The 12,069-nt window shown below is 41.0% G+C and overlaps 1 protein-coding gene across 5 annotated transcripts in view; it reads right to left on the minus strand.

Moving 5' to 3' along the window:
• Positions 1 to 12,069, minus strand: part of KIF16B (kinesin family member 16B) — a 288,842-nt gene that overhangs the window by 26,986 nt on the left and 249,787 nt on the right. For 4 of the 5 annotated variants that reach the window (XM_053890449.1, XM_053890450.1, XM_019462500.2 and 1 more), the window contains one exon: positions 6,442 to 6,525. The exons of the other annotated variant lie outside the window; for it this stretch is intronic. In XM_053890449.1, the coding sequence (XP_053746424.1) occupies positions 6,442 to 6,525 (84 nt within the window). The remainder of the gene's footprint in view (positions 1 to 6,441; positions 6,526 to 12,069) is intronic. 5 annotated transcript variants of the gene reach the window in all.

The raw sequence follows: 12,069 nt of genomic DNA on the forward strand, positions 1-12,069 counted from the left end.
CCAAGGGGCTTGATCATGACTTAAGCCAAAATCAGAAGTCATAAAGAGTCAGACACTCAACCAACTGAGCCACCCATGTGCCGCATCAATCACAGTTTTAACAACACTCTCTTCTTCTTGCCCTCTAGATAAGAATTATTAAAACACTCACAGAATCAGCCCAGAGACCAGTCCAGAGCAAAGCGCCACTTTCTTACACTCCCCAAAATCACCTAAAACAAGCTCAAATCCTACCTTAAGTTCTTTGTAACATGTTTTTGCTGGGATGCCCCCCGTACTTCCCATTGTATATGTTCTCCCTTAGTGCCGTGAGCCACTAAACCTAACACTGTTGGAAAGGAGGTATATTTCTGGGCGTCTGTGCTGAAAAGCACTGACCTGTGTCTATTTGTTCAGGGGAAGAAGCTCAGGAGACGCATCAGGTGTGAGCTGGGGACTCCACAGTGGGCAGTCTTGCAGCCAATGACCCAGGAAACATGCAAAGAGAACTAACCAGCTGTGAATAAAAGCCAAGTAAATGTGGAGGAGGTGTGCTCATTTCATAATGATCCTATGCCTCTTATCTCTTTCACAATGAATAACAGCTTGACCACGATTAAATCATCAAAAACCAGTTCTAGTTTTCAGAGTATAATTTTACAGGCTGAAAGAAAGGCTGGTATTAAAGCAAGAGATTCCTGATATCCAGGTGTCACCATGAATAAGAATACTTACATAATGTTAGCGTCTTTGCCCTCAGACATTGATTTTCCAAGTAGATGTGACAAACCGAGATACTCATATTGTTACACGTTATGGCTGCTGAAGGGCGGTGCTCTCTTGTCCTTCTCTGGCTCTTCAAGCACATCTAAACATGCCTCAAAGGCTCCATCACTGTTGTCATTGTCATTACCACCACCACTACCCCCATCTTCACTGTCATCATTGGACTGCCCAGCAGTCTGGAATGTTCTTCTCTGTACTAGAGTCTGTGCTACATGCATGACCCCCTTTAACCCTAAGGTCAACTCTAGGAAGATGGTGGTGTTCTTTATCCTTATTTTGCAGAGAAGGAAACTGAAGCAGTGACATTAACTCCAAAGGGGAGGCACAGGGATTCAAGACCAGGATAATCTGCCCCAGGGCCCACATGCTTAGCAACTACACCACTTTTTATCCTTAACAGGGCCCTAGAATATGAGATGAAAATGGGGAAGAAAAAAAAGAAGTTGCCTTGGGCTTGCTGCATGCTCTTTAGTACTTTGAAGAAAACTTCCTAGAAATCTCTCAGGTTCTTACTTCCAAAGGTGGCTGTATTATTCTTGAAAGCTTTATGGCTTTAGAGGATTTCACGTACTTTCATTAATTACAGACTACTCCTTGAAATGATAGACTGTTAAGATGATTAGCAGAAATGTTTCCAAGTAAGATGATGATGTTGCCTGAAATTAGTAACCAAAAACGTACCTCTCACCAATCAACAAAAACAAAACACAAAACTCATTAATTTGGGGGTAATGGGGGCAGATTTTCTGATATTCATTGAATAATTCAATGGATTTGTGAAGCATGTGAAAAATATCACGGGAGGCTAAGAATCAAATGAGATGGCAATTCTGCTGCCTCCAAGGAACTGAAAAGAGTACAACAGGGAAGGTCTGGGACATAAACCTGTCTCTTGGTACAAGCAAAACAGTGACAGGAGTCTTAACAGAAGTGGAGGGGAGGTTTCCTGGACATTATGGAATAGTGCTACTCAAAATGTGGTATGTGTTTTGGACGCCTGTATTGCAATTTAACAGTATTTTTATGTCTATTGAATCTATATATAGTAAGCTCAATAATTATGCTTGCATTTTATATGACCTTTTTATTTCATTTTTCATTTCATGTTTCTAGTAATTAATGCTCATTCATTTTGCGAAAGTACTAATAAATGACAGAGCATAAATAAGTGGTTCTTTACTACTGCAGCCTGAGAAGCAGTATATCCTAGAGCCGTGTTTAAGGCCAACCACATTTTTCTTACTAGAACTCAATTTGATAGCCATTTGGATATACATATAATAACGTACTATGTATTTTTTACATATAATATTTGCATAAAATATTTAAAGTCACAAAAATCTCTGAAGATATTCTAAGTTTATACTCTTTGGCAATTCATATAGAAAATAAATCTGCATAGTAATGATTTGACAAAGCAGTAGACATATGCTTTAAAAATAAACAAAGCCATGGGGCGCCTGGGTGCTCGGTCGGTTAAGGGTCCAACTTTGGCTCAGGTCACGATCTTGTGGTTTGTGAGTTTGAGCCCCACACCAGGCTCTGTGTGCTGACAGCTCAGAGCCTAGAGCCTCCTTTGGATTCTGTGTCTCCCTCTCTCTTGGCCCCTCCCCAGCTTGCGTGCTCTCGCTCTCTCTCTCTCTCAAAAATAAACATAAAAAAAATGTTTTTTAATTTAAAAATAAAGCCATAACCAATTGAGATTCAGAAACTTTGATGAGCCATGAAGTGAATATTTAAAAATCAACAATTATGATAAGTATTTTTCCTTGCACAAAAATATAATGAGCAGTCACTCCTATAGTCAGGGTCAATTAAGAGATGAGGAAAAAAGAGATGAGAAACACTGTGTTGCTCTAGAGTTTTGTAGAACACTGCTTGGCACAGAGTAGGTGCTCAATACTTGCTGAATGAAAAAAAAAAGGTATTTAAGAATAAATAATGAGGCAATGGATCTTAGTTAACATTGCAGTGTAATGCTGGAAGATGATGTTTCCTCAAAGGAAAAGACATTTCCTTTACAGGACGACTCCATTCCATTCCAAACTTCGAGCATGCTGATTATTATGACAGGGGCTTGCTCTGAAAGATGCCGTAGTGTGAGCTGAGGCTTTGTCAGTGACTGGTGGTAGGACCTTCTTGGTCCCCCTCCTCCTCCTAGATCTCCTTGCCTACAACATGGAGATGATAACAGAGCTCACCTCACAAGCTAACTGGGGGAGAAGATGACATATGAGCATTTTGTTTATGCCTGGTACTTAGGGAATGCCCAGGTAAATGGAAGATAGCAGTAGTATTATGTGAAAGCAGAGGATTCTGCCAATATTTTGTCACTTTGACCTACAACAATGACAGTTTCTTATGGTTCAGCCTAATATTAATGGTACCTGGTTTCAAATACAGTAAACAGAACCTTTCTGCTCAAAATAATTCATCAGGTGGAGACTGATGTATTCGTTTCCTGTCACCTCCACTATCTTACCTGCCAGCATATGTCTCCTGGGCTGCTGTCCAAGTTACAAAAAGGGATGTATGAGCCTGGGAAGCATGTCACACATGGGGAGTGTTGCCGTCATAATCCTCTGACTGCCTGATGGCAGGGTCTGCCCAGGACACGTACACCTACACTGTGCTGGTTCCTCCAGGGCCTCAAGGGAAGCAATGTTACAAACCACATTACAAACCTTCAAAGATTCTATGGCTCTTTGTGAGCAAAAGTGCTGGGCAGCTTTCGAGCTTGAGATGCAAAGCAATAGCAGGCCAGATTCTGGAAAATGGGGCTCCAGGTATAAACTAGAGCTGGCCCAATAACTTTGTGTGGGTGGTCCACATACAAATTTATCAGCGAGAGCTAGCACTGGAAGCCATATTTATACCCCTCCATCGACCATCATCGCCTTCTTACTCACTTCTACCTTTTATGGTGCAATATAACCAGGCTACAACCCTCAGGCTCCCACACTGCCATCATCACCACCACCACATACACAGCTAGTATCATTCTTTCCAAAGTAAGAAACTCAACCTCCAAAACATCTCATGACGGTTAGAAATTCCTGTTACTACCCATCATTTTTACAAATAAGTACTGTAACAGGTTACATAGCTTGGGAAGAACCAGCGTGGTGTCTATGTCTTTAATATGAAAATATTTTATATTTTCTGCCTATAAACTTAAACACAAGTTCTAAATCTTGGAACTATTTTAATAGAAAGGCAGATCAAAGCCCAATGAATGCCTGCTTAAAACACCGCTTTATACAGCCTACTTAGGGTGAGGAGGTTTATAAAGTTGCGTTTCTGGATTTTAAAAAATTGTCAGATAATTTCGTTTGAGCAAAACTATGTATATAGAGCGTATTAGCACAAAGGTAGTCTACTGAAATCCATTTTTCTGTAGGTATTTATGTATTTAGTTTTATCTCTAGGTAAAGTTTCATATAGGAATTTAAATATATGCTGTTAGAGGGAAAGAAATTATTCTATATAATACCTAGCACTGTCTCCAGCATGTATTAGGAATTAAGTAAATGTATACTGAATTAAATCGAACAGAAACTCAGGGAAAGTAATTATGTTAATTTTCACATGAAAATACAGTAAATCAAATGGTGGCTTCTGATGTTAGATTAAAAAAAAAAAAAGATACAATAGTCGTGGGAAATTAACTCAAGAATCTCAGATTAATTTTCCACTAAAGTGAAACTGAATTATCCTTGCTCCTTGAAAAGGACATAATACTCTAAGATTTAACCATCAGCATGAGGAAAATGCATTTAATTTAAAATGTGCCTATTTCTACGAGGCATGGAATCCATTCTTTAAAGGCTAAAGCCACAGGTAAATAACAGTCACAGGCAATGGAATGGCTCCTTGTATAGGTAGAGACATCAATACAGAATTCTGTTCATTAACAATTGATGGCTTAGTAGGGCTAGGTGATTGGGTGGGAGGCACAGAAAGAACAAAGATGGGCCCACCTAAATACCAGGAATGAAAGAGGCCCCCGAGCTGTGCTCTGACCCTGAAACCTGGAATGGAAAGACAGGAGTCACCAAGGGCAGAGCTCACAAATACTCAACACACAAGATGCCCAATCTGTAGTGGCACAGCCGGGGGCCATGTGAATTCAACAGGAGCCCTGAGAAGCTAGGAAAGATAATAGTCTATTTCCTGTTGGTTTATAAACTTGTTTTTATACACTATCATGCTCCACCTTTCCATTAAAAACAAGTCTAGATAACTGAAGGGGGTAAAGGTTAGGTAAAAAAATAAATAAACCATCACCAGTTCTATCATTATTTGTACATTTTTTTGTATGATACAAAGCAAACCTTTAAGAGAACTTGATCAAGCAGGCTTACCACCATGACCTTTCCCTTGAAGGCAAGTCCTTCAGTTGGGTATCAGGGTCATTCCAACTCATAGATGATTTTTAGAAACCTACCATGATTCATTCAAAGTTCAGACTTCATAGACCCAGGACCTCTTCAAACGCATCATTCCTCCAGTATAACTCAAATGCCAGGAAGGATTGCTACACCCTGAAAAATCCTTCTTTCCTCAGAGCGATTCTATATGAGGATCTCAAAACTCTAAGCTGCCCCTGATGGACCACAATCTCCTAATCTTTAATTTTAGTTTCCCATTTCTCCCCTTCTTTTGCTCTCACTGGACCCTCCAGCCTCTGGATGCTTCCCTAATCCTTGGTTCACTAGCATTAAGTGGATCCCACGGGCAGTCACTTCAAACTGGCTGTCACCAGGAATGAGAATAGAACCTAATTTTGATGTAGCACTTCATGATTCAGGAGGGGCTCTCTTGGGCCTTCTCTTACTTGATTTCATTTGCAACAGGTCTTATTATTATTCCTCTTAAATAAGTAGCACAGAGGAATTTGAGAGGCCCCATGAAAGCTTGCTGACATGAGACTGTAGTCAGCTATTTGTAATTTTATCCTGCCCGCCTCAGTGGCAAGGGACACGAGCCAGGCAAAACGGCACAATGGCAGGAGACACAACCCAGGATACCTATGACCGTGCCTTAGCACCTAGATTCAGCCTCAGTGTTAGATTCCAACCAAATAAACAACTCTATCTTGAAAAGGAATACAAACTACATAAAGCAGTCAACAATGTGTATTGGCAGCGAGGCACTCAGAAAAACAAGCTGTGCTGAGCCAAAGTTCTATATGTAGCTGGCTCAGAAGAATAAATTAAAACAAGTCAAACAAAGCCTCACCATGACCAAAATAGGTATGTGTCTTTTTGCTTCCAACTCTCTCAAAAAAGTAACAATAATGCAATACTATCTATCTTCAGTTAATTAATTCAAGCTTCTTGCAGCAAGCTTTTGTACCTCAATCTGTATTACAGACCATCTGTCTCTGCGAATCGTTAGCTCTCACCCACAGCCTGCTTCCTAACCCTTAGAAGAAATGTGATCTCCTTCAAAGCCGGAAAAACGTTCTGTTACACCAGAGGGGGGTTAAGGACGGACATTTTAAGTAAACCGATGTCGTTACTTTACGATGTTCCGCAGCCACCTCCGCTGTTAATGAAACAACACCTTCACATCCATGAACAAGAGCCATAGTGTTTGTAACAGGAACAATTCTCACTGGTCAATCAGATGGCAAATTTTCTATACGGAGAAAGCAAAGCTTAATTCTGTTACCTCTAAGTGACTTCGCCTCTCAGCAATCACTCGTTCATCCTTGTTTCCAAATAGCTTCTTTGGAGGGAACTCAAGGGTAGCAAGCTGAAATACATATTTTATAAGAGATGCATTAATATCATACCTATGACCTTTGGCTTTTATTTATCTATTATCTGCAGTCTCTATCATGGGGTGAAAAGAGGAAGAGGTTGGAAATTTAAAGATGGTAGGTCCTCCCCTACTCTGTCACTAATCTACTGTGTGACCTTGAACGGACAGGGTAGGACTCCACAATGGTCAAATGAGGAGGAGAGATGATGGGAACTCAGAGAAAGGACAGGTCTTAGTCCCAATATTTTGTCTCAGATGGGTGTTTCCCAAGTTTTACTTGTTAAAACGCAAGTTTGTTCTTTTAGTCTCCTCCTCACGCTAGAATTCAATTATTTTTGTGCTAGGAATGAAAGCTTACCTTGCACAGTACTGGAACATTCTGTAAAACATCCTGAGACCATTGTTCAGGTTCCTTAAACATTCCATATTGCCTTTTTATAGCTATGGTTACAAATGAAGAATTCCCGTGTGAAGGGAGGACCTCTCTTTGAATCTTTTCCTTGTTCTTTAGAGAATAAAGGTTTAGGATTTGCTTTTAGCCAGGTCTCGGGATTTCATGGTTATTTTCTTTGTGCTTCTCTTCTCGGAGGTATTAAAATCGTAATAAAAAGATAAGTTTTATTATAGGCCGTGAGGCAAGAAAGAACTCCATAATCTGATGAGCACCTGACCAGCCAGTGCTGCTCTGGTCAAATGAATGCTAAGCGGAGCAATAATTGCTGATGTTGGTGAAATTCACTATTTCCTGCCTTCCTCACCTTGTCGGGTTCAGACAAACTGAGAGGCTGATGAAGGATTATCAAGAAAAAAATTAACGTTTCTTCCAAAACATATGTCACAGTGTGTCACAAAACCCCTGTATTATACACATGTAAATCTCTTAGTTGATTTAAATTTTTATTACCACAGTGGCAGTCAAAAATTAAGAACCGGCGCCTATATATTTAGTGCTTGAAAAGCTCAGTATTAAAGTAGAAGAATATACGTAAAGTGCACATAAGTGAACTTGGTAAATTTTCAACATCTCAACACACTGAAGCCACTACCCAGATCAAGAAAGAGAACATGATCAGCACCGTAGGCCCCGCCAAGCACCCCCTCGCAGCCCTGCTCTCCCGCCCTCCACAAAGACTGACGCTAGCCTGACTGACTTCTAACAGTGAGGCTCAGTGTTGCCTATTTTTGAGGTTTATGAACTCCTTGGTGTCTGCCTTCACTCCCCTACCTCATGTTTGTGAGATCCATCCACCTTGCTGTGTGTAGCAATAGTTTGCTCATTCTTGTAGCTACACAGTATTCCATTATGCGAACATTCCACCATTTATTTGTTTAATAGTCTTGTGTTACTGGGCTACTGGTTAGTTTCTAGTTTGGGGCCATTGGGAATTGTGTTGCTATGAACATTTTCCCAAAGGCCTTCTGATGAACATATGCAGGGATTTCTGCTGGTCAGAGTCTTGGGAGTAAAAATGCTGGGTCACAGGGTATGAAAGTGTTCAGCTGTGTTGGAATTACCGAATGGTTTTCTGGAGTGGTTTAACCACCTGACACTCCCATGAGCAGGGACTGAGAGATCCAGTTGCTTCAGATCCTTGCCAATATCTGGTCCATCTCTGGTTTGTCTTTGCAATTCCATTGGGTGGGCAGTGATCTCTACTGTGGCTCAAGTTTACATTTTCCTAACGACTAATGACGTTGAGTGTCACTTTCACATGCTCACTGATCATCTGGTTGGTCATTGTGGGGAAGTGTCTGCTCAACTCTTTTGTCATCTTTTATTAGGTATCTAAGGTATCTTCTGTTTTCTTATGAATAGCAATTCTCCTTGTTAACTCTCATCAAGGTATCTTTGAGGACTTAATGTCCTTTTTTAAAGTTAACTGAGGTTGGGAAGATGTTTACTCCTTTCACACTCTAGCGTTGTACCAAAGCAGAGAAAACTTAGGGTGGGTGGCATGGAGCACCTCTTCTCCTCCTACTCTCACCACGTTCCAATTTTGGTGATGACACGGAGCTTTAAAATCAGTTCAAGGTAAAGTGAAAGATCTTAGGTACTGAGGTAAGGCACACCCAGTCTGAATCTTGGCTTGACCACTATCTAGCTGGCTGGCTGTGTTTCTCTCTGCCTAAATATTCCCTGCGGAAAGGCAGCGGACAACGATCCTAAACTTCCCCAGGTTTCTGTGAAGATGTAGTGAAATAATGACAGATGGACCTTAGCTACTGTTACGATTTGCTAGAGATCTGCTCATTACAAGAAAAGCAGCATGCCACATCCTCTTAGACCCTCTCTCCATCCCTGGACTGGTGATGTGGCCTCAGGGAGCAAAGGGTTTTCTGGAACCTTGGCCTCGCTGGCAAAAACACACTTCCCAGCTGTTGCAGTTTCGAGAAGACAGGTACACCAGAGCTTGTCTTTTGGGCTTTATCTAGCCCCGATTTTATCTTGTACAAGCGTGTTTCCCCCCAGCACTGACGCTGAAACCTTGGCAGGCATGCTGTCACAGTTGGTTGTTTCGTCATTTTCTCATATGGCTGATGAGGTGATGTGGTTTCTGTCAGGGGAAATTTATAGTCACGTTTGTGTGCTCAATCAGAAATGGGGCACTAACAGGACTTGAGGCAGCTGAACCGGGTGGGGAGCAAGCATTTAGCTGTCCTCGTTGTCAACAGCAATACTCTATTCTGAGAGGGAGGATAAAATTTTGTGCTGTTAATAACCACCCTGTGAAACAGGCACGTATAAAGTATGTGTAATGCTGTCGTTCAGATTTTTAAGAAGAAAAGGACACCTGTTAACAACTTTCGGGCATATAATCAGAGGACTATAATATTCAACCACTTAACTTCAGAGACCAGGAAACACAGTTAGTTCTAGACTTAAACAGTCATGGCGTGGCTGAGTTGAGACAAGGAATCAGTGCTGACTCTGAGTGTTTCACAACAGTGCTGTAGAGGGTGCCTGCAATGTACAGAAAAACCCCTTTCAAGTCCTTGGGAATCTAGGATTCAGAAGAAAAAAAGTAACCCCTTCTTAAGAATATTAAACCAGAAGAGTGATGTATAGCTGCTAGGCAGTGGCCAACAGTTCCAAGAGCTGTGAACAGAACCCCATGAAGACTGGTACCCAACAAGGGAATGGGAACATGCAGGAGAGCAACAGCAGTGGGGGTAACAGGAAAGGGGCTGGGTTGGGAGGCAGGCTCCCAGAAGTCCATCCTGGGATTGGTCCTATGAGATTAGTCCGTTCCTGTCAGCTTACTCCTCTCACAATAAAAACTGGGAATAACGGTGGCTATCCTTATACACAGCTGAAGAGAGGAAGGAACGGGGGCAGAAATTCCAGTATGAATCATGATAGAAATGCACACTAGTGGGTCCATGTGCTTTTGGTGGGGCTGGGGCACAGAGCAAATTAAAGTAGAAAGGCAAGGCTGTGAGACAAAGTATAAAAGAAAAATACTGCCTCCATTAAAATAATTATATTTACATCAGAAACAGCTCTCCAACTCTCTTCCTTCTGATAGAATGGAAATGACCTTCATTTCTCCTTTTTAGAGAATCTTAACACTGGTGTTTAAGCCTTGCTATCTATAAGCTCTTAGGCTAAATGAGATGAAATTGCCAATTTTGTAAGTTAAAAATGGTTGAATATCAGCAATTTCATCTGGTTAAACCCTGCATAAAACTGACATTTTTAAGCGACCACTAGGGCAAAGATACATTTCCATCTGCTTTACCTGCCAAGGGTAAGTATTCTCATTTGATGGACTGTCAGTGGGCTATATCAAACCGATATTCTTTCAAAGGCTATTTCTCTTACTCAAAAATAATACTAAACTAGAAGTATCTAATGTTAAAAAGTATATGACAGTGAAACAGCCGAGGAGTTGGGAATGGGGGCCAGGTGATGTAGGAAGCCATTTGGGAACCAACAGCTGTTGACCCAGAACATAGAGCCACACTCGGCCATCTGAATCAGCCCATCCTCCATAAGGAAAAGAGTCCATCACAGTCTTTACCTGCACTAGGGGAAGGAGACAGGAATTACTGCTTCGTTCTTAAAACATTAATATTATGCATGGAGGAGGGCACTTGGGACGAGCACTGGGTGTTGTATGGAAACCAATTTGACAATAAATTATATTTAAAAAAAAAACAGTAACATTATAAAAATCCTTAGAAGAAGAGCTCTAGAACAGAGAAGAAACCTGAACTTTTTCTCTCTTCAAGAACAAAGTGACTGCCTCGTTTCTGTTAAAACAGACAGCAGAAGCAATCCTCCATAGGTTTCATGTCTGGATTGTGAATTACTTAAATTTTTTAAAAAGGATAATTTACCAAGATCAACAAAGCCACTGGTCAGTTTAAATAAAGTGCCTGGAGAGCCAAAACAGACGAACAAATGGGCAAAACAAACAAACAAAAAACAAACACACATAAACACACCAAACAAAAAAGAGAAACTCTTCCATTTTGCCGAAAGTGTTGCTGTCTGAAAAGTAACATTTCCAACAAGAACACAAGAAAGGGTTAGAAAGGGGGCGGTTCCAAACTGTCCCTGATTTCTCCACTCATGTCTGACGTACATCAACATCTTCTGTTTGCTTGCTTGGTTTCCTCATGTTAAACAGAAATTTGTAAATAAGATAAATTATATTTGCTGGACGTTTTTATCTCTTTTCAAGTTCTTTATATTCACAAATTTTCATTTTTATCGACTTATTTTTTAATCTAGCAGATGGTCTAGATTTGATTTCCATGAGAGACACTGTCAGGAACAGTGAATGGCAATCTGTAGGCGGGGGACAATGTCCTCTTTGATTGCCTTTGTAACCTGTGATAAAGGAAATATAGTGTCCTACATTTCTAAAAATCATAGTTCCTTAAGTTCTATATTCCTTACAGTAACTAAATTCGAGAGTGACTCAGATAAATGTGATTCATATACAAATTATCAACATACTGAGATTCAGTAATGAGGGAAAAAATGACTTTCCTTACACTTTCATTTCATCTTCATAAAGAACAAGGGCCATGATTTCCCCCTTATAACTCTCATGGAGAGGGTGTCTCGTGTTGGAAAGTATGATTCTACCAGAAAATAACCTTTCTACAAACGATAAGATGTGAGGGAACAGTTCTGGTTGAAGGTAAAAAAAAAAAAAAGAAAAGAAAAAATACTGCCTCCATTAAAATAATTATATTTATTTTGGCGGAGCTTTATTTGTTCCCCTTCAAAAGCACGAAAAACAAGAGAAGAGATGAAAAGGAAACACTGTGTCTCCAAACTAGGAAAGTGGCAGGGCTCTGCCCTGCAGCCTGGGCAGCACCCAGGGAAAGCTTGTGGGGAGTGGGGAGACGGGGAGCTGCCGGGGCCGCCCTCACCTCGCCCCCAGACTGCTGGCATCATGAGCTGCCCACCAAGGCAGGCATGCAAACTCTCGGGCAGCCCACTACACTGTGATTAAAGGGCTAAATCTGGGGACGAGGAAAAGGCAGGGGACAGCCGCCGCGAGAGGAAGGCGGGTAAGG

The sequence above is a fragment of the Panthera pardus genome, unplaced genomic scaffold, assembly GCF_024362965.1.
Source record: "Panthera pardus isolate Hobbes unplaced genomic scaffold, ASM2436296v1 HiC_scaffold_25, whole genome shotgun sequence".
Lineage (NCBI taxonomy): Eukaryota > Metazoa > Chordata > Mammalia > Carnivora > Felidae > Panthera > Panthera pardus.